Genomic DNA, 23,521 nt, shown 5'->3' with positions numbered 1-23,521 from the left:
GAATCAACAAAGACATCTCTTGTATTTGTCAAAAACTTCAATTTCATAGACTTGTGTTATTATTTATAACAAAAATGTTTCTTTTATCATTGTAGGAGAATCTTCATAAAACTTTTATAATTTTTTTTTTAATTCCACGCACTTGAAAACTTTTTTTATCTTAAGCGTAAACAGATTTATTGATTTCTTGAAAGTGTTGATTTATTCTATTGTATTGTTTCTAGTGTGTTTGAAAAATTAATAAGGAAATATTAACGGAACTAATTATTATTACTTCTGTTTTATCAAATGCCATTTTTAATAATTTTTAGTGCTTTTCTCTAAATTTTTTCATGCTTCTATTTTTCGAATTTAATACGTTTCTTTAATCTATCAAAATCAATAAATATTTTATTTAATTATTGCTTAGACACTCATAACAAGTTAATAATACTTATTCTTAAATAAATATTTAGTATTCGTAAATACTTAGTATGCTTTTAAATCATTTTGCTCAAAAATATTTAAAAAAATATTCAATCAATTTCTGTATGATTCATTGCATCACAGATAGCGCTTATTGACTTTTCACGTTATCTTATGAATAAAGTTCAAAAATTTTGTTGGTCTTTTTCAGATTAAAAAACCGTTTAATTTCATGTGAAACTAGAAATCTGTTGATCTTATACACGTGTATAATAAGAGAAAAAGCAGATTGCCATTCGTTTTATTTTTCTTCAAAGATAAAGTAAGTAATAAGTGACTTTTAATAAAATTCTTTTTAATTGAATTTTTCAATGTTTCACGAATTAACTATGCATATCCTAATTAAAATATCCCAAAATACATATCATATGTGACGTAACTGCTCTTTTTTTTATCATTTGTCGAAATTTTTGCTGTTAAAATAAGAAAACTAATAGACTTATTATTTCAAACCGTACTTTTTAAATTTATATTTAAATGATTAAAGATACCCAAATACCTTCGGAAGCTAAATTTTGAAATTTTTAATTTGGAAATTGTTAATTGGGGTTTATGTGTGTGTTATACAGTAAAACATGGTATGAATACAAAAAGTATGAAAAGAAATATTTTTTAGAAATTATAGGGGGTTAATAAACTGCTTAAAAAAGTCCAATAATTTACCTCTTTCCAAAAAAATAACTTTGCTGAAATTTGTTATTTTTTCATTATTCTTGCTTTTTAATGCTCATAAAAACTCAATTTAGGGACTAATAGGGACTCAGTTTAGGATCAATAGACTACGCATTAAACATAATATTTAGATATTTTATAGCAAATATAGAAGCTTATTGAAAAAAGCCAAAAATTGCAATTAGTAATTTTTTATGTTATAAAATGAAGTAAAAATAATATAAAAATGTAAAATATAAAAAAATAGTTAAATCAATTAGTCCGTAGTCTAGACCGTAGTCCTAAACAAACGTGAAGAAATTATTCATGCAAAACTATTTTCAGATTTTGCATTTAAAATGAAAAAAAAAAATTACGGAAAAATTACTCTTGAGGAAAATGACAAAAAAAGGTCTAATTATCAATGCAAAAACCAAAGTAAATATTTTTCTTAAATCATCACAACTTCTATTTTATTTGACAAAGAAACAAAACTCGAGTGATTTTTTAGAGATAAAAGATCGTAGATTTATTTTACATCAAAAACTGAAAAATAATTGTTTAGTCAATATGGCTTTAAAAAGGAACTTTAATAACTATTTTTACATTTAGTAAGAATCTTCAAGAATCAGAAATATACATTGTTAGAATTTTCATTCTATAATTATGGTAAAATAACCAGAATCTGATTAACCGTAAAATTTACGGTAAAGAACCTTTTTTACCTTTATGGTTTTGGAACCGTTTATAACTAGTAAGGCGTTAACACCATGAATACAAAACTATGTGTTTTTTTACCATTTACGGATAACATGGTTTCGAAAACGTTAAAAATAAATTTAACTTGATATAAGAGCTAGGCTTTCGTTAGGTAACGGGCATTGGAGAGTGCTCTGGTTGTTTAACCGTATCATGTGAAAGCAGTTGATTAACGGTTTTTCTCACTGTTTACATCTTGATTATACTCATATTTATGGTTACTTGACTGTTTTGTTTGAATATGGTAAGAGGTAAAATATTAATTAAAAAATTTATATTTAAAAATTTTTTCCGATAAATTTCTAACAGTGTAGTAGTTTTTTTTCCTACAAATGTTCGGTCGCTGTGTACATGCAACATTGTTAAGAAATACTTAAAGTCACGTTAAATTAGTAACTTTTTGATAAATTAAGATCATCTATTAAAGCCTGCCGAATGAATTTTTAAAATTCACAAAATTCTCTAAAATAAAAAATATTTTAATATTATTTCTATGTAAATTATATTGATGTCTCGTACAAAAGTTTTAAATAAAGTGATGGTTATTAAAAAAATATGTTTTGTTAACTGCCCTTTTATATTTTTTACAAAAATTATTTAAAAATTTTTTTACAAAAATTTATAAATTAACAATAACATAGTAAATAAAGCACTTAATATGTAATTTCACAAGTTCACCAAAACGTGTTCATCTATTGACATGCCGCCGTCATTAAAATGATCTTTAAACCTTAACAGAAATTGTGTCTAATAATAAAGAAACGAATAAATTTATTTTGTGGGACTATGAAGAGTGGATGACAGTTGTGTTGTTTTTTGTAATAATTGTTCTCTTAACTGACACTTTAAATATTCTGCTGTTTTAATGTTTTATCACCTTACATGATTTCTGCTGCTCTGCGCCCGCCATGTTCATGGGCTGTTTATCATGTCTGATATGTATTTTATGTTTGTACTGTTCTTTGGATTTTTTTTTATTTTACCCGAATGCCCTAAATAAGGGCGGGAAGGGAAATTTTTTTTCCATATCATTATAAAATATAAAAAAGTAGTTGTGAAATGTTTTTTTATAGTTAGACAAAAATGAAGGTTGTTCTAGTTGCTGTAATCGCTGCTGCGTGTTTGATCAGTGCCAACGCCGATTCGCAGTGTGAAGAACACCGCCAAAGAGAACTCGAATCAAATGCTCATGTAAAACTCGTGCCTAAATGCACACGAGAGGGAGACTATGAAGATCTTCAATGCTTCGAAAACTCCAATTTCTGCATGTGCTGGAGACCTGATGGTAGCCATATCACCGATCCTTCTAAGAAGATCAAGACATGTACTTGCCATGTTCACAAAGATCGAGAGCTATCATTAGGTAAATAATGGAACATTTTATAGCTAGTACTTGCTGAATTGCCCGGTGGCGGAGTGGTAGCTTTTCGAGCTCTTATGCCACAGGTGCTTGGTTCTATCCTCGGGCCGGGCAAGGTTGACTCAGCTTTTCATCTCTTCAGTGGGCCGATAAAATGAGCATCAAGCATGCTTAGGGACTAAATACTGGGGATTCCGCGTTGGCTTGACCACCCAACCGGGGCATCTGCTCTTGCACCCCAAAGTCCAAGGTAAAAAAAAAACTGAGATGACCACATTAGGCATTGGCCTTCTATTGGCTGTCGTGTCACTGTCGAGGAAAACTAGGGAAGTGTGACTCGCCAATTTTGAAATAAACTAGTGTGATGTATGCCTTATGAGGAATAATTTTAGGGGGCAACATTCGTTTCGATCCATAGAAGGTCCTGTGAGAGATAAAAAATAATTCAATATATAGAAAAATCGGTATTTTATTACCTCAATGCAGACTATTAGCTATTGTGATTGTCTCATACTCCGATTAATTTTGTGGTACTTTCACGTACTATATAATGCATATTGTCAAAATTGATTTCGAAAATTTTATATATCTGTAGTTTTCAGAAAAACCTGTTAGGCTAATTTTAAAAAAAAATTTACATCAAATTTTTTAAATTTTTTTTCCAAAATACTTTCCAAATTAATTGGAGTACGTAATTTCAAATAAAATTATTAACTAATAATTAATTAACAATTAATTGATAATTAACTCTGATTAATTTATTAATTTGCAAATTAATTAATTATACAATTAGCAACAAATTAATCGGATTATGAGACAATTACAATAACTAATAGCCTGCATTGAAGTAATAAAATACCGATTTTTCTATGTATTGAATTATTTTTTATCTCTCACAGGATCCTCTATGGGCCAAAACGAATGTTGCGCCCTAAAATTATTCCTCATAAGGCATACATCCCACTAGTTTATTTCAAAATTGGCGAGTCACTCTTCCCTAGTTTCCCTTGTGAGTTTAGTTTAGTACTTGTTAAATTGGCATAACTGTATTGATTCCCTAGTACCTAGTAGTTTGAAAAATATATTAAGAGAATTTTGTTTTCTCTAAAGGGATGTTTCATTATTAAGGATTTGTGTATTCAAAAATATGGGTTATGGTCATGATGAGTTGTTATTTTAGATTTAAATTAATCAAAAAGTTCGAAAATCGGTCATGTCCAATAAAATTAATTTTATGGAAGAGATAAAAAGCTGAATAGTTAAGTTTCATATTGATATATAGAAATTTTTTTTATTTATTTATTTTATATTATGACATTAAGGTATGGGTGGCTATAAAATATTCCTTTTCAGATGTGAGTTAACATTATTTAGTTTTTAATTAAAAAAGTAATTAGAACAATGACCCGTTTTCGGTCAAAACCTTAAAATGCATACCAGACATTGCTTTTAACAAGAGAAAACATTAATAATTTGACATTTGGAAACGAAATATGTAATTTATTTATGCCTTAGACTAAGTAGGTAGGTCAGTACTTCATTAACGTTGCACTAGAGCTGCACAATGGGCTATTGGTGATGGTCTAGGAAGCATCCCTGAGGATGATCCGAAGACATGCCATTTAAATTTCGATCCTCGGCAGAGAGGATGGCTATCTTGCATCGGTAGCCTGACGACCAGCTCGCAAGTCGAGCACTTTACGATAGAACAGCTTAACGAGGACCTATACCACGCACCCTCGGTCCCTATGCAGGCTAATCAAAGTGGCACTCACTTCCGAGAACAGGTCATCTCTAAGATAGGGTATAGCTTCGAAATAAATTGAGATACACAAAATATACTATAATAAGTAGAAGGACATGAATTTTTCATATTCTAATTATGTTTTATTGAAATACCATTATGTTTTGGCCGCCATTCCTGTTACCACGGTGTTCCGCGCAAACAGGAATGGCGCCAAACATAAGTCGCCAATTTCGCCAAGGGGCACCCTCGAGTATATTTTCCCCACCACTTTATAAGTAGCAATGAATTGAATATCAAGAGGTAATCACAAATAGTTTTATTTAACGAAAAATACAGAATATAGACGAACAATGGCGTACAGACAATAAACGCCTAACATATATAATTTCGTTAAACTAACACAATGAAATCTTATATTATCTCAAACGATACTTCTAGAATAGTTTATTATGTTTGAAAGGGACTCATTTATCACAATAAAATCGAAAAATACTTGGATTCGATAATGTTATGACCTACATAGTCATTATAGAACACCGAAAACAATCGTTGCTATGGGAATTAAAAAAATAAAGCAAGTCGTTTGCACTTTCATGAAAGTAAATAATGCTTATGCGAACCTTTATATAAGGGTCGTAATTTCAAACAAATGTTGAAAATGATACCTACGCTCCATAAACGAAATGGTTGTATCTTATAATGAGTTTGAATATTCTAGGGCTGTTAAGTAATCTTCCAGAGTAAACTCTGGAAGTGTTTTCACCAACAATTTAGCTTTAAGTTCGTTTCTACTAAACAACGAGTAGGCTTAGGTGGCGACTTATTTTCAGATCATTCTTTTAAATCCTCAAAAATTAAGTTTAGAACCTTGATTAAATTCTTATGAAACTATCTTTTCAGCCGCCAAAGGAATAATTGGAAACTTCATACCCAGTTGCCATGAAGATGGTACTTATGCCAAGAAACAGTGCCATGGATCTATTGGACTCTGTTGGTGTGTTGACGAAGATGGTAAAAAAGTTTCAGAATCTGTAAGAGGAGATCTTGAATGTTAGAAACGCAATCTTGTAAATAAATTTTTTAATACATACAGTTGTCTTTTTTCTTCTTCTTTTAAATAGGAGACTCCATCCATTGTTGGCTGATGTTCACCAGAAAATTTATTTCGAGTACTAGAAAAATTTATTTTATATTCTGTAAATACAAATTTTAAATTCTTTTCTTTCAATAAATCAATGTCAAGGTCAAAAATTGACTCTTTTTAAGAGCTAAATAACGTACCATAAGTCCATTCGATTTTTTTTTTAATATTTATAATTATTGTGAGTACTTTTATTATAAAACTTTCCTCGCACGGAGAAAATAAATCTGGTAAAATTACCAAATTGTATGGTAATGATTTTTCTGGTTTAAAAAAACAACATAATTCTGGTTAATGAAACCAAAATATACAGTATTTAAACCATTAATTTGGTAATTTTTCCTTTCATATGGTAATAGTTAATCGGAAATTTCGGTTTTCAAAATTATAGTTCTTTTATCTCGCATTAAGTGAAAAATACAAAACAAGAAAGTAAATTTAATTGAATGAATGGTTTTCATACCATGCTCTAGGGGAAAAATGATAAAATTAACACACGTCATGAAACCATAATTTACTGTTAATATTATCTAAATCATTATCAAAAATTACCGAGTTTTTTGGTATTCCCATAAAGTCAGAGAAACGGTACATTTTACCATATTCAAGTAGTTTTGATCATAGTTTTTTTTTATCTGTGCACAATTCAAATCTTTTGTAGACATGCTACATTGATCCTTTATGAATATTCAAAGAGGCAAAGATACAAATTTAAAAATTTTAAAGAATTATTTTTAAACAAATAATTAAAACGATGGTGACATCGTAAAGAGGATGTTAATATAAGTCGAACATTTTCTAATCTGATGCACTAAGAAATTCGTTTGATTCAAAACATATTATTTCATATCGATCAATACAATTGAAACTGAAACATGGAAAAATATATTATTTTAAAATATTAAATAAGTTATTGAGATCATATTTTTTATGCTTCTGGTGAGTCACGAAACAGACTCGTTTACAAGATCAGATTCGAAGAAATTACGTGATTTCTTCAGAGCTGGAAAAAAAATCAGACTAAAATATAACCACTCCTTAATGGCATTGAGAATAAAAACTCTTCTTTTATTGTAGAAATTAAATAGAAAATTTATGCTGAGTTTTGAAATCAGTTTTCTGTTTTTTTTTATCAGGTCGATGATTAAACTTCAGGTCGATGATCTTCCAAAAATAAAATTATTTTGCATTTTATTGCAAGTTGGAAAAGCTATAAGTAAAGTGAAATGAAAGGTCTAATAGTTAAGTGTAAAATCATGCACATTAAAAAATTCTGACAATAAGAATTATTTTATAAATAAACGTTTTGAAAACATTTAAGTAGAAAAAAAGCAGGAAGAATAATTTATTAATTAATTTAACAAACTTTGTAACTTACGTGATCAATTCATTCTACGTTACTGTTTTTTGAAAGTATAACGTAATAAAATTTTTGATAAATGTAGTTTTTTTCGAAAATACTTATTCAAAATTCAAGTATTAAAATTCATTTGATTTTAAATTTAGGGGCCTTGCTATTTTAACCTTAAAAACACTTCTATAGAGACGTTCGAGCCAGAGGCTGAGCTAGATCAAAGTTCCACAATCATTCGATTATTTTCCCTCTGCACTATTCCTACTGGGCCATTCGTATTCCTATTCCAATAAAAATATATTCCTATTGGTTGCATCTGTAACTGATTGATCATTGATGGAATTCCAGTGAACGGTTTAGTAAAGTGACGTCAGCTAAGACATTTCTATACATTTTTTAAACATAATTAGCATATTTTTAATGCCGTGATAAAATATGCGTTAAAAATTTAATTACATAAAATTATTTATTTGAACATTAAAATTTTAAAACAAATTATACATATGCTACGTACTGTTCACAGTACCTGATATTCTTCAAAATGATGACTTGCTTATTTTTAGTAAACATTTTACCCTTCAGTAGTAATAAATACCCATTCTCATTAATGATCTAGTTATGATGATCTTTAATTAAAAAATTTTTAGCTATTCACTTTGGCAATGAATTTTTTAAATTTTAAAAACCGTTTTTATCAACTCAAATATCATTTCTCGACTCCTAATGGATAGGTTATAAATGCTCTATCTTTGAGAAATATTTCAAAACTATGTGAAAAGACAAATATTACAGAATGTATTTGAGCTCAAAGGAATAATTAGGACCAAAAGGCTGAATTTAAACTCATATCTCCCTACCATTAAGAAACACTCATCCCCGTTTTTAATAACTCTATCTTTTAACAACGATAGTAAGAATGCAACATAATTTTGGCTCCGCTCAAACGCAATGAATAGTGCCTAAGTTAGCACCCCTCTCTTCAAACTTTTAGTATCATAAAAGCAGAGTAACTGATTTTTGAAAAATATTTTTGAAATGTACACTGTTAAAAATTTCTGGGTAAAATGGCTAAATATCAATTTATTTAAATGTTTCTGTACCATATTCAAAGAAAACATCAAATAACCATAAATAAGATGATATTCAAACTATTAAGTGTGAGAAAAACCGTTTATTAACTGCTTTCCCCTAATATGGTTTAACAGTCAGAATTTTATCACACCAACTAGACCCCCCGTACGTATTATAGCTGAGAGGGCTAATCTCTGTCAATCTCGTGAGAGACAGAACAGGGGCTCGAGTTCCAAGTCTACACTACAATATTTCCTCCACTCGCTTCAACACATGAAGAGTTTCCAACGTCCTGCACTCCTGAATCTGTGACCCTGGAGTACGACACTCTTATTGAAGCATAGATGGCAGCACTGTAAAGGTACTAAACTATCTCTTATGTCCAATTAAATTTTTTTGCCGTTCTGAAACCATGCTAGATTAAATGATCAAGAAAAACTTATAATTCTGTATTCATGGTGTCTTAACAATATTAGTTGTAAACTGTTTCAAAATCGTAAATGTAAAAATTGTTCTTGACCGTAAATTGATGACGGTTAATTGGACAGATGGTTAATCAGACGGTAAATGACGGTTAATTGGACAAACCAACTGCAACCGGTTATTTTACCATAAGTTTAAAATGAAAATTCTAACAGTGTAAATAGAAATAATAAGGAAATTTTTAATATATTAATACTTAAGAAAAGGTTCCCGGATATACATGATATGTATTAAAATGGCATTTTATTACATATCCCGGAAATGTATTAAAATGATTTAATTCATTATTTTCTTTATACAATAATAAAAATAATATTCTAAGGTTATTATATTCTTTATTTGGCATTTATCAATGCAAAATAATATCGTCTTCATAAAAATAACAAATATATATAAGAGTCAAAACAAAGTCAGCTATCTAAATATTAAACTGAATAGATAGCTGAAACGAGGAATGGCAAACAAAAAATAAAACTCAAACTATTCATACTTTATTACTATATTTTATCGAACATAACTTTTCTTAACATTCTTGGATTAACATCAACTAAACTAGAAATCATAAAAATAACTTTTGTTAATAATGTCGAAACCAGACAAAATTTATTATGCTTCAGGTTCTACAATAATTGCAGAAATGAAAAATATGAAAAATACTGGGTGCGTGAAAGAAAAAAGAAAAACTTGGATAAAGTTATTGCATCATGGGAATCTATTGAAAATTTCTTTTCAATTTGCGCACGCGTTTCTTATTTTTTTTTTTTTTTTTTTTTTGTCTTCTACTATTTTTACAATATATCTCTTAGATTGCATATTGTTTTTCATGAGCGTCTTTACAAAGTCAAGCAAAATACATTCAATAGTTGTTGTAGTCTATGTCCTTTGGATTACAGTTTATGGACGATTTTGGAGACTCGGACCTGCACTAAGCCATACAAAAGTTCGGACTCTATAGCAATCGCTTCGGCGGAAATGGGAAGGATTAAAAGTAGAAGACTTGTGACCCATTGCTGAGAATTTCAATCAGCGTTTTCATCTCTGCATTGCTTCAAAATCAGCTTATTTGAATCCATTTTCATTAATTTGTTACTAACACTCTACTCTTATTATTTGCTGTATTTTGCTCATTTATTAATTTTTCGTCAAGTTACATAAAAAATTGTTCGTCCAGGTTTGTCCACCTTCGTCATTGCAGTTGACTCTTCCCAGGTGATCTGCCACTAGGTGGTTTGTAATTGAATGTAATGAATCTCGAGCTGTGGAATAAAAAGAAAGCTTACATATTTAATTTTAAACAATAGAGGAAAAAGCATAAAAGACCAAAAGGAATTTTAAAAAAATCTTAAATTGGGAAAGATGAATTCATTTGCGAAGTCAGAGGTTCTCAGCTTACTCTTGACACTGCGAAAAAGGTTTTATCAAAATTGAGCAAAAATGTGTCGAAATAAATCCAAAACAAATAATAGTCAAATTAGAAAACCATATATATTCAAAATTGAAACAGCAAATACTCGTTTTTGATTAGACACAAAAGTGATGTGAAAGGAGAAATATAAAGATTTATATATTTCTGGAAGGGCTAGGATAGCCTGGTTGGCACTAGGCCCATGTTTAAGAGGTCGTGGGTGCGACCCCCGCCGGTCGCAGATTCCCCCTGAAGGTAAATGGTGACTGATGCATGCTAAATCTGTCTGGTCACAAAGTCCTCCATGTTCCCATAGCAAATAAACTAATCAATACCTCTGGGGGTACTGATCCAGGAGTATTCTTGTCTTCTGGATTGGGTTCAAAGTTACAAGGCTACAGAGTTTAACAATTGTAGTCGTAATTCCATAAAATTGGGTCGGCTGTTCAACGACGATTATAAAATAGAATAAAAGAAATAACGCACCGAATGTCGCCATATCTATAACTACATATCGCCTTTCCGAGCTTCGCCGATATCGAGAAATCCGCCGAGTAACGTAAATTAGGATTAAGCCCATGTTTCCTTCAAAGTTTAACCATAATATCCTGTTAACAAGTACATTAATATCGTTTAGGTAATCATTTTATTAAAGTGACAGCAAAAATTAGAATCGATATTATGATTTTATAAGATCTAAAATCTTCTGCAGAATGCGGATAAAAAATATTCATTGAAAAATTACTTAAGATTGACATAAAGCAAACAAAGTGCTTTAAGAATTTTTATGTGCATTAAATCATTTTGAAGCAACTTATCAGTTACATATAATTTTGCGTGGTCAAAACAAAAACTGGATTACCTATGTAACACCATTCTATCTCGTCATTGAAACATTTGAAGACAAACAGTATCAATGCGGATCGTCATATCCGTTCACCAATTTTTCCGACTCCCATTTGCCTTAATTTTTCATTGATTTAAGAGCATTTTTTACAAATATGAATGACTTTTTTCTTCTTTCTTATATCCTTAGTGAATATTATATCGTAGTGAAAACACAGCGGCATTATATTTAACCATTATATTTTAGGGAATACGCAGCGGCTATTCCATAAACGGCAATCAAATACTCCGAGAAATGCTGCCAAAGGCAGCAGTATCGATTCTGTGCCACAGAGAAATGACATGATTACAAAATAGTTATCAGAGTAGGTTAATAAAAGAATTTATATTCACAGGAAAATAAAGTCTTTGTGGGAAATAATTTTCTGAAAACAATCCTTTCTATATACAGGATTTTCTGTTAAGACCGCCATCATGTACTTTATTCCTTTTCAAAAATTATGCCTTATCAAAAATAAAAACAAAAAAGAATACACACGTTAATATTTTATCGAGAAAAAAAAAACAAGAACGGTATTGAAATCTAGCAAATCACAGTACAGAAAGACAAATGTAAGAAAGTAATAAAAACTAGTTTGATTGCTGCAGGAAACAGAGCTGAGTTGAAAGACGATTATTAGAAACCTCTTCTCGTTTCTACCTCGAATTAAGTCTGTTATGATGTTCATTACATTCACTTTTCTCAACAGTGATCTACCAGATTTTTATAGCATTTTTGTTTTTTTTTTCCTAATTTAAATATTTTTTATGACACCCCCTATGTGTGTATTATTTTGCTTTCATTTTTTATCAGAAATCTAAAAATGCATACTAAAAGCAATATTTTTTTCACACCCTGCATAATGAAATAAATCTAAAGCTACGTAATAATTTTCTTCAAGAAAATCATAATCTAATAAATTATTGATATTTTCTGCCTAGCACTTATTACATCATGAAGAAGTTCATCAATAAGGAAGAGCATATTCTAAATTCTGGGAATGAGTTAAGTTAGGTTAATAAAAGAGGCTATGTAATAAAACATAAGTAATAAATATGTAATAGTTACTTATTTAAATAATAGTTGTGTAATAAAATATTACTAATTATTTTGTTTTAAGATTAAGTTATTTTTAGGATTTGAAACGACGATTTATAGTCATATCAGTGGGTATATAAGACACTAAAGGAAAGCAGCACACATCGTTTCTTCAGCTTCGACGTGTATTTTGGTAAGCATTTACATTCATTCAACTTTTATCCTGTCAGTATTTCATCCTGTATTTTGGTTGGAACATTCATTCAATTTCCATCCTGTGTCAAAAGTCCTTCTTTTGTGGTTACTCATTATTGTGTCTGTCCTTGTCTCAGAATGTTATTTTGTATGCTTTATTACTCCATAACCGTTGGGATTCTGATAATTCGGAAAAATTTTAGTTATTTCGTTCGTTTCGTATTCGTTCGTTTAGTTATGCCGTTCGTTCCGCTCCGTAAAAATCGCTTAAAAATTTTAGTTATCGTTTAGTTTAGTTTAGTTATTATTATTTAGTTTAGTTGAAAATTTATTTTCAAATATTTCTCCGTTCGGGAGAAATATTTGAAAATAAATTTTTTTGCATTAGTTAAAAGTTAGTCATTATTATATGAATGTAAATGATTATGTTTAAGATTTTATCGCATGTTCTTTAATGTTTAATATTTTTTTACAAGTTCAGTCATCAACGCGATTGACATGTGAATTGATTCTACGTCACCAAACTAGCATTTCTGAAGTTGTTTGAAATCACGCATTTATTTTATCGACAATTGTGCTTTTAGAACGTGTTTATGGGAATATAAATAAGGTGCAAATTTTTTTAGACTTAATGAACATAAGACAAAAATAATGAAATAAAATAATTTAAAAAAGTTTTTAAAAAAACAACTACATTTTTATGGATTAGTGCGAAAATGAAATACATAAAATATTGCGCTTAACTTTTAAAAATTGATTTTATATAGTTTCGGTTAATTTTAGAGGCATTATGTTCATTTTATATAAAGTATATCCTAAAATGTGTTGCAAGAATTTCGTTAAATTTTTTAAAGAGAGTAGATGAAAAGTCGGTTGTTGTTGTTGTTGGCCATTAAAGCAAGGAATGTGATCGTTCTTGTTTTCTAGTGGCTCCATCTAGGGGCCAAGAATTCGACTTTTGCAATACCCACACCGTCACACTGCCATAAGTGCCACACCGTATAGGGCGGATCCATTCATCCACGGATCGTAATTTTAACCTGAATCAGAGAACGATTAATCTCTACTTCAGTAACCCCAGAGGTTTAATTTGTTATGGAAACGTGGAGGACTTTGCGACAGATTTAACTCGCACCAGTCACCATTGACTAGACAGGGAGTCTTCTGCCGGCTAAATTCGAACTCCTGTTCTCATGAACGAGAGTTCAGTGCCCTGCCAACCAGGCTATCTCCCCCATGAAAAGTCGGTAGTCCTCGAACAATAATTCATTTGTAGATGGCGCCACTGGAAAACAAGTACAATCATACCCCTTGCCTTAATGGCCAACAACAACAATATTTCATTTATTACTTTTTCGTGAAGACCCATGGAAAAGTTGTTGCTATTTAAACTTTTTTATATCATTTGATTAAAAATTTTGTCGCACTTTAAATTTGTAAAGAATTATATTTATCTTTTCTTTGAAAACAGTTTTTAAAATTTAAAGGTAGTATTTATGTTGATTCTAAAAGTTTTCGTTTTGTATATTTTTTAGTAAATATGAATTTATAAAAAATTCTTTTCAGCAAATTAATCTCAAATATGGTAATGAAAAGATTACAATTAAACTTTTCATGTCTGTACATTAAAAATGCCCTTCATTTATTTTTTCAGAGAATATGCACATTCTGAAATTTATAGAGCTTTGAGTAAAATAAATAAATACAAAGAATATTGCTTCTTTTTATTACAGCAATAAAAGAACTAGTCTATTTCTTTAATAGGATATAAAATTTTATGGATTTCATCTGCAAATTTTCTATGTAACTTTGCTATAAATTACTTTCAAATAATCAGTAATTATGGTTCTTTTACTTTTGTGTCATTTCAGCTTACCAATAAATCAATTTCAACCGAAAATTTTTTTATACATTTCTGTGGAGTTGTTCTTCGAATTATTATTATTATTAAGCTTTCGTCCTGATGTCACAGTACAATAATTTTTCTAGATTTTTTACTTCGTGTATGAAAGCTGGTACTCTTTTAAAACGAAGCTTTAAAAATATGTAGCATATACTGATTGTGAAACTAAGTCATTCAAATTATGTAAAATACATTTAACATAAAAATTTATTCATAAAAATTTCTTACACAAAAATTTCTCACTTTTTGTATTTGAAAAAAACAATAGTTTTAAATTCATTTAAAAGAGGTGGAATAGCTACAAACGAAGGCTATATTTCAGGGTATAAATAAAAGATTTTCTAAAACATAGGTTACATAATAGTGGCTATTTCAAAAAATTTTTAATTTTCCTTAAAGTTATATAAACTACGATTTTGAGAGTTTTAACGAATCAACATTGACCGAATATTAGAATATTATCCAAGAATCGCTAATATTACTCTATGATAAACTAATTGTTGTTGTGTTGTTGACGTATGCCTGTTTAGGCAGAGGGGGTGAGATTGTTCTTGTTTTTCAGTGGCGCCATCTATGGCCAAGAATTCGACTTCCACCACACCATACGTCTCACCCGTTAATAGGGATTCACCCGTTCGCAATTTTGACCTGAATCAGAGAACGATCGTTCTCCAATCCAGTACCCCCAGAGGTATTGTTTTGTTATGGGAACATAGAAGACTTTTGCGACTCGACAGATTTAACGTGCATCAGTCACTTTACTACACGGGGAGTCTTCGGCCGGCGGGGTTCGAACCTACAAACTCTCGAACATGGGCCAAGCGCCCTACCGACCAGGATATCTCGGTCTGATAAACTAAGTAACTCTCTTTAAAAGGTATTATAGGCTGATTTCCATTGTTTTGGTCCAAAAGTTTTAGTAAAGCTCTTCACTTTTTTGAGCAAAACATCATATACTCTACACTGAATATATAATCATTATTTATAAACCATTTTTAAATAAAACGTAGCTCTTAATTGCATTAAATTGCATAAACTGATGAAAGTTATAGTGTATACACAAATATGGATGGTAGACTAAGAATAGCCAATAATAGGCTTTCTGAAACCCTGAAGAAATTTAGAAAACTTCCAGCGTATCCCTCCGCTTACGTTATGCTTACTAGGTGATGCGTAAACAGGCTTAATATAAATTTTTTCTTTCGTTCTTTTTTTTTTTTTTTTTTTTTTTTTTTTTTTTTTTTTTTTTTTTTAGAACAGTTCGGTATAAAATTCTCTTGTCTACAGGACTGTATATATCATGTGTCTAACCTATGAATTAGTTACTTTTAAATCTTAGTTGTTAGCAGATGAAAAGAAATTTCCATGAGTTTGAGATAACATTCGTGTTAGTGCTTTCTGTTACTTTTTTATACGATTTCCTGCATTTTACGTTTGTTTTAAAGTGTAGTTGCTAGTTGTAACGTCTAAAATTTTTAATTTAATTTTCCTCAAAGGTATTTTTATGATGTATTAACAATATTGAAAGGATTAAACCTTCCTTTTGTTCTAGAAAAATAAAACATGAAGTTCTTCGCTCTCTTGGCATTGTTCTGTTCCTTTACTGCTATGGTTATTGAAGCCCAAACTGCATGTGAGTTGCAAAGACAACAAGAACAGGCAAAGAGTAAGAATGGCTTCAACTTATCAAAAATTAAAAACATGAATCAATGTAAAAAAAAAATTACATTTAAATGTTCATACCTATTAGTTTTTAAATTAAGGTGATTGATTGAAAAAATTTAAAAATTGATGATTTTAGATTTTGAATCAATCAAAGGAGTACTCAAATGTATAGAGCTCTGCAAAAATAAGAAGCAAAATTGAACTCATTTAAAAAATTATTACGAAAATAACGAAGCAAGAAAAAAAAAGTATTCGGAAGTTTACGCTTATCATACACAATTAATTTCCATACAAAACATATACAATTTAATGACGTATTAAACTTAGATAAATTTTTTTAGTGGTGAGTAATTAGTGGAGAATAATTACAAATGTCTTCTCTCTTTCAATTTAACCATTTAAATACCATATTTTGTTATTGCTTCTCTCTCCTACCAAATACTACTATGTGTCATTGTTATTCTTTTCCATAAAATATTATTATTTGTCACAGTTAACCATTACTACAGAATACTATTATTTGTTTTGTCCATCTGTTCAACCAAATACTATTATTTGTCAATGTCTAAAATAATACGATTAGCTGTTCCCGTTAATCACAACCAAAAACTATTATTTGTCATCGTCATTCTCTTCTATAAAATATTATTACTTGTCATGGTTAGACTCTTCTAAAAGAATACGATTAGCTGTTCCCGTTAATCTCAACCAAAAACTATTATTTGTCATGGTCATTCTCTTCTATAAAATATTATTACTTGTCATGGTTAGACTCTTCTAAAATAATACGATTAGCTGTTCCTGTTAATCTCAACCAAAAACTATTATTTGTCATGGTCAATCTCTTCTATAAAATATTATTACTTGTCATGGTTAGACTCTTCTAAAAGAATACGATTAGCTGTTCCCGTTAATCTCAACCAAAAACTATTATTTGTCATCGTCATTCTCTTCTATAAAATATTATTACTTGTCATGGTTAGACTCTTCTGAAATAATACGATTAGCTGTTCCCGTTAATCTCAACCAAAAACTATTATTTATCATCGTCATTCTCTTCTATAAAATATTATTACTTGTCATGGTTAGACTCTTCTAAAAGAATACGATTAGCTGTTCCCGTTAATCTCAACCAAAAACTATTATTTGTCATCGTCATTCTCTTCTATAAAATATTATTACTTGTCATGGTTAGACTCTTCTGAAATAATACGATTAGCTGTTCCCGTTAATCTCAACCAAAAACTATTATTTATCATCGTCATTCTCTTCTATAAAATATTATTACTTGTCATGGTTAGACTCTTCTAAAAGAATACGATTAGCTGTTCCCGTTAATCTCAACCAAAAACTCTTATTTGTCATCGTCATTCTCTTCTATAAAATATTATTACTTGTCATGGTTAGACTCTTCTAAAATAATACGATTAGCTGTTCCCGTTAATCACAACCAAAAACTATTATTTGTCATCGTCATTCTCTTCTATAAAATATTATTACTTGTCATGGTTAGACTCTTCTAAAAGAATACGATTAGCTGTTCCCGTTAATCTCAACCAAAAACTATTATTTGTCATGGTCATTCTCTTCTATAAAATATTATTACTTGTCATGGTTAGACTCTTCTAAAATAATACGATTAGCTGTTCCTGTTAATCTCAACCAAAAACTATTATTTGTCATGGTCAATCTCTTCTATAAAATATTATTACTTGTCATGGTTAGACTCTTCTAAAAGAATACGATTAGCTGTTCCCGTTAATCTCAACCAAAAACTATTATTTGTCATCGTCATTCTCTTCTATAAAATATTATTACTTGTCATGGTTAGACTCTTCTGAAATAATACGATTAGCTGTTCCCGTTAATCTCAACCAAAAACTATTATTTATCATCGTCATTCTCTTCTATAAAATATTATTACTTGTCATGGTTAGACTCTTCTAAAAGAATACGATTAGCTGTTCCCGTTAATCTCAACCAAAAACTATTATTTGTCATCGTCATTCTCTTCTATAAAATATTATTACTTGTCATGGTTAGACTCTTCTGAAATAATACGATTAGCTGTTCCCGTTAATCTCAACCAAAAACTATTATTTATCATCGTCATTCTCTTCTATAAAATATTATTACTTGTCATGGTTAGACTCTTCTAAAAGAATACGATTAGCTGTTCCCGTTAATCTCAACCAAAAACTCTTATTTGTCATCGTCATTCTCTTCTATAAAATATTATTACTTGTCATGGTTAGACTCTTCTAAAATAATACGATTGGCTGTTCCCGTTAATCTCAACCAAAAACTATTATTTGTCATCGTCATTCTCTTCTATAAAATATTATTACTTGTCATGGTTAGACTCTTCTGAAATAATACGATTAGCTGTTCCCGTTAATTTCAACCAAAAACTATTATTTGTCATCGTCATTCTCTTCTATAAAATATTATTACTTGTCATGGTTAGACTCTTCTAAAATAATACGATTGGCTGTTCCCGTTAATCTCAACCAAAAACTATTATTTGTCATCGTCATTCTCTTCTATAAAATATTATTACTTGTCATGGTTAGACTCTTCTCAAATAATACGATTAGCTGTTCCCGTTAATCTCAACCAAAAACTACTATTTGTCATCGTCATTATCTTCTATAAAATATTATTACTTGCCATGATTAGACTCTTCTAAAATAATACAGTTAGCTGTTCCCGTTAATCTCAACCAAAAACTATTATTTGTCATTGTCATTCTCTTCTATAAAATATTATTACTTGGCATGATTTGGCCATATATGGCAACGTTACTTTTAAAAAGTAACGAGTAAAAGTACAAGTATTTTTAAAAAAAGTAACGAGTAAAAAGTAAAAAGTTCTTATCTTAAAAAGTAACGAGTAAAAAGTACAAGTAAAAGTACAGGTACTAAACAAAAAAAGTAACGATTTAAAAGTACATTTCTAGGAAATCGAAAATTCAAAGTAACCTAAAATTTTATTGAATAATATTCTTATGTTCTTTAATGTTTTTGCAAAATTGTAGTTATTTATTTAATTATTTTTAATTTTGAAAGTTATGGATTTATTTTTAAATTCGGAAGAATATTATAATATAATTTTATAATATAATCGTATAATATAATTTTAAAATCGAATATAATTTTAATATCAAACTTTTTATGGATTTGCACGAGAAAGAAATTTTATCTATTGATTTTAATTTTTAGCTTACTTTTATTTATTTGAATTACCATTGATTTAAAATTGTTTTACTTTATAGAAACGCGTTTTAAAAGCACAAACATAAACAAAGCAAACACGGGGTTTCAGAAAGCTTTGTGATCTTTGAGCTAGTAAAAAATAATTGAATGTGCAGTATAAGTTGAAACAGAACAGTCTACAGTTTTATTTGTAACAATGGCTAATGCTGAAGTTATGCAAGAAAATCATTTTCCGAGCATTTCTGCCTAACGGAATAATTAAAATTTGTAAACGAATTTTAGTATCAGCGGCTAAATTAATACCTTCGAGTTTTCAAGAATTAAAATAGTAATTATAATAGTTTTCAGTAGCACAAATAGTTCTGAAGTTCTCAGAGATTTGACTGGGCATTGTTTGACAAGGTCGGGCATAAACATAATTTTAGTAAAAAATGTACTAGGTAAAAATGTATTTAGTAAAAAATGTATTAAGACAAAAATTGTATTATTAACGAGATCAAAAAAAAATTGAAAAACGTAATAACAAAATCCAACATTTTTTATTTAAAATGTATTAAACAAATGCATAAAACTCAAACTCGAAAATGAATGAAAATAGCTTGCTAATTAATATTTTTAATCATTTTGCAAAATAATTGCATTTCCAATTTTTTTTAAATTTTTTTTTTAGAAAGCTTACCGAGTTTTAGAAAAAAAGTAACGATTTCATTCGACTTTTCCGTTACAAATACTTGTACTTTTTCCCTAAAAAAGTAACGAAAGTACAAGTAAAAGTACTAAATTTAAAAAGTAACGAAGTACAAGTAAAAGTACGTACTTTTAACTTGTACCGGCGGTACAAGTACCGAAAGTAAAAGAACTGCCATATATGGATTTGACTCATCTAAAATAATACGATTAGCTGTTCCCCTTAATCTCAACCAAAAACTATTATTTGCCATCGTCATTCTCTTCTATAAAATAGTATTACTTGCCATGATTAGACTCTTCTAAAATAATACGATTAGCTGTTCCCGTTAATCTCAACCAAAAACTACTATTTGTCATCGTCATTCTCTTCTATAAAATATTATTACTTGCCATGATTAGACTCTTCTAAAATAATACGATTAGTTGTTCCCGTTAATCTCAACCAAAAACTATTATTTTTCATCGTCATTCTCTTCTATAAAATATTATTACTTGTCATGATTAAACTCATCTAAAATAATACGATTAGCTGTTCCCATTAATCTCAACCAAAAACTATTATTTGTCAACGTCATTCTCTTCTATAAAATATTATTACTTGTCACGGTTAGACTCTTCTCAAATAATACGATTAGCTGTTCCCGTTAATCGCAACCAAAAACTACTATTTGTCATCGTCATTCTCTTCTATAAATTATTATTACTTGCCATGATTAGACTCTTCTAAAATAATACGATTAGCTGTTTCCGTTAATCTCAACCAAAAACTATTATTTGTCACCTACAATCTCTTCAACCAAATTATTTACTATTATTTGCGCGCAATCTCTTTAACCAAAATCTATTATTTGACGTCTTCGACCTGTTTCACCAAATACTATTATTTGTCATCGTTCTTTTCTCCTATTAAATACTAGTATTTTTCATGGTTCTTCTTTTCAAGCAAATACTATTATTTGTCATCGTTAGTATCTTGAAATACTATAATTTGTTATCGTTTGCTGTTATACGTTAATTTCTTCTTACTTCCAAATAAAACAAAATTTATAGTCGATATTGATTTAAAAATAAAATTTCGCAATGAACTTATATTTCAAAAATGAGTTACTGCCTTACTAGGATTGCGTTAGAAATAATTGCCTAAATATTCTTCGAAAAGAGTATAAAACAAAAGCCTTATTTTTTCAGATCTTAAAGGCAACTTCATTCCACATTGTTATCCAGATGGTAAATACATCGAAAATCAGTGCCATCAACTGATCCACACATCAACTGAAATCTGCTGGTGTGTTGATGAAAATGGAAAACAAATGACCAAACCTTTTGTCGGAAGAAGCCCAAAATGTTTGAAATTTTTAAAAGAAAAATTTGATTTGGAGTAACAATCGCAATAAATTTTGTAGACTCTCAATTATGTGTTGATAATACGATAATTTTCACGATTACTTAAATTCAAAACATAGGTAGCAAAATGAAGTGATATATAGTAGATTACATTTTTTTGTTCTCACAACAATCTAGAATAAATTTTGAAAGTATATTTCTTGAAATACATTTTTTCTCTTTCAAATTTATGTTTAACTTTTTTTTTTCCAATGAGATTTTCAAACGTTATAAAAGAACAACATGAAACGAGAAACAGTCCAAAGTAACATTGCAATTTTTATAAGTTCTACACTTTAGTTCAGTATAAAATCAATAAATGACGTTTAAAAATACTTTTCTAATTTATGTGATGCTATAATAATCTACCGTCCAAATGTAACAATTATTTCAAAATTAAAATTGCAGATGTATGATGTTTAAACATATAATTAATGATGTGTTATGCATATTTAATTGATTTGTGAAATAAACCTTTTGTTAACTACTCAAAATAAAAAAAAACAATACTCAGCTTATTTCGCATTGAAAGAAAGCAAACTATTTCGCCAAATATAATGATAAAAACTAAACAGTTAGAAATTACAAAAAAATAAACATATTTCAGCAATAAAGGTAAAAAATTTTACAGCACGATTACCTAACTGATAGCTTCTTTTTAAATCATTGCTTTCATTCAAATTTTTATAAATTAATATTCTTAATAACATTCTAGATTAGATGTTAATAATACTTTTCATAATATCTAATAATATATAAAATTATTGATAACATTCTTATGAACTTTTATTCTAATTAATAAGATGCAAAAATATTCACAGAAATTTATAAATTGTTTTAAAATTCAGTGATATATTAACAGATAAGAAGTGTTACATGGTAGATTTTAGTTACTAAATAATTAGTGAGTAGTCAGAAATTAGTTAGTAGTTAAAAATCAATTTCCTGTAGCAGGCAGATTTTAATATCTTTTATCATACTAGCCATTTTTTCTGCAGACGTAATGAGTCGGTGACCAATATCATTTTCATTTAATAGTCACTTAATTTTTCCTTTGCTTCTCTGAAATTATATTTCTTAAAAAAATTCCTACTAGAAGAAATATTCTACGGCTTTAAAAAGTTAATTCAACCAAAAAAATAACATAATTATGTGAAAAATTTTGTTAAACATACTGAATTTGGAGAACTGTTTGTAAAAAAAATATTTCGGGGAGCACAAAATGGATTTATGGCTGTTTTTTGAAAGCTCCGTCGCAATTGAAATGATGCTTTTTATGCGAATAATATGTCGTGTATGTCTGTTCGGGTGGAATTTTGTAATCGATTTTAAACTAACTTTCCGACTAGCTGCAGATTTCAAATTCGGCACAGAATTGGATGACAATGCATGAAAATGAAGAGAACGAAGACATACAAAGTAAAATAAAATTAAAGAAAAATTAATATTTTTTCAATTGTCATTTGTTGTCGATTCGATTATTTCAAGTTAGTGTCACATGTCAGTTGAAAAGTTTTGTGTACAATGAGTGAAGAAAGTGAGATTTTGGAAGTGAGTACAAAAAAAAAAAAAAAAAAAAAAAAAAAAAAATTTTTTAAAACAACGTTTTTGTAGTGGAGAATAATAATTAAAACGTAAAAATTTGAAAAACGAGAAAAGAGGGGAGCATGAAATATATAACATTACATATACACATACGTATATACAAATCTTCTTACTCATACACATGCGCAGCCACATTCACATACACATGCATATACACCAACATATTTCACATACACATCCACATCAGATACAATTACAATTACAGATATACATACACATATTCTCATGAGCACACATACACACTAATACTACATTACTGTTATGTATTTCATGCGCCCCACGTTTTTCGTTTTTTAAATTTTTATTTTTTAATTATTATTCTCAACTACAAAAATGTGGTTTTTAAAAATATTATGTATATATATACTAGCTGACCCGGCAAACGATGTTTTGCCATATGAATTATTTCTAGAGTATGAAAATATATCTTATTTATTGTAAATGTGTGAGTATGTGGTATATGAGTGGAAGAGGCATGGAGCGCTGTGAACGATGACGGAATGTG

At 29.1% G+C, this 23,521-nt stretch overlaps 2 protein-coding genes across 5 annotated transcripts; both read left to right on the top strand.

The window, feature by feature from the left end:
* The first annotated feature begins 610 nt into the window (after window positions 1–610).
* On the top strand, window positions 611–6,072 carry LOC107450282 (U20-hexatoxin-Hi1a). Its single transcript, XM_043047628.2, has 3 exons — window positions 611–727; window positions 2,949–3,238; window positions 5,883–6,072. The coding sequence occupies exons 2-3, from the start codon at window positions 2,959–2,961 to the stop codon at window positions 6,035–6,037; spliced, it is 435 nt and encodes a 144-aa protein (XP_042903562.1). The 5' UTR covers window positions 611–727; window positions 2,949–2,958; the 3' UTR covers window positions 6,038–6,072.
* A 5,801-nt stretch (window positions 6,073–11,873) lies between these two features.
* LOC139426736 (U20-hexatoxin-Hi1a-like) lies at window positions 11,874–21,439 on the top strand. 4 transcript variants are annotated; one of them, XM_087152183.1, is made up of 4 exons: window positions 11,874–11,992; window positions 12,459–12,553; window positions 16,011–16,124; window positions 21,217–21,439. In XM_087152183.1, the coding sequence occupies exons 3-4, from the start codon at window positions 16,022–16,024 to the stop codon at window positions 21,408–21,410; spliced, it is 297 nt and encodes a 98-aa protein (XP_087008309.1). In that variant the 5' UTR covers window positions 11,874–11,992; window positions 12,459–12,553; window positions 16,011–16,021; the 3' UTR covers window positions 21,411–21,439. The 4 variants fall into 4 exon arrangements, with proteins under 4 accessions (XP_087008309.1, XP_087008310.1, XP_087008311.1 ...); XM_087152184.1 differs by having other exon boundaries at window positions 11,930–12,103; XM_087152185.1 differs by lacking the exon at window positions 11,874–11,992 and adding an exon at window positions 12,128–12,368.
* The last annotated feature ends 2,082 nt before the right edge of the window (window positions 21,440–23,521 follow it).

The sequence above is a fragment of the Parasteatoda tepidariorum genome, chromosome 9 (assembly GCF_982258835.1).
Source record: "Parasteatoda tepidariorum strain Cologne lab strain chromosome 9, Ptep-v5.0, whole genome shotgun sequence".
In the NCBI taxonomy this organism is placed as follows: domain Eukaryota; kingdom Metazoa; phylum Arthropoda; class Arachnida; order Araneae; family Theridiidae; genus Parasteatoda; species Parasteatoda tepidariorum.
This window is presented reverse-complemented; position numbering and strand designations above follow the sequence as displayed.

What these genes read in the sequence shown, in the direction of transcription:
- LOC107450282 (XM_043047628.2), top strand. Translation starts at nt 2,959, where the DNA reads ATGAAGGTTGTTCTAGTTGCTGTAATCGCTGCTGCGTGTTTGATCAGT. An exon ending in AGATCGAGAGCTATCATTAG is followed by an intron (nt 3,239 to 5,882) that starts GTAAATAATGGA and finishes CTATCTTTTCAG; the next exon opens with CCGCCAAAGGAATAATTGGA.
- LOC139426736 (XM_087152183.1), top strand. Translation starts at nt 16,022, where the DNA reads ATGAAGTTCTTCGCTCTCTTGGCATTGTTCTGTTCCTTTACTGCTATG. An exon ending in ACAACAAGAACAGGCAAAGA is followed by an intron (nt 16,125 to 21,216) that starts GTAAGAATGGCT and finishes TTATTTTTTCAG; the next exon opens with ATCTTAAAGGCAACTTCATT.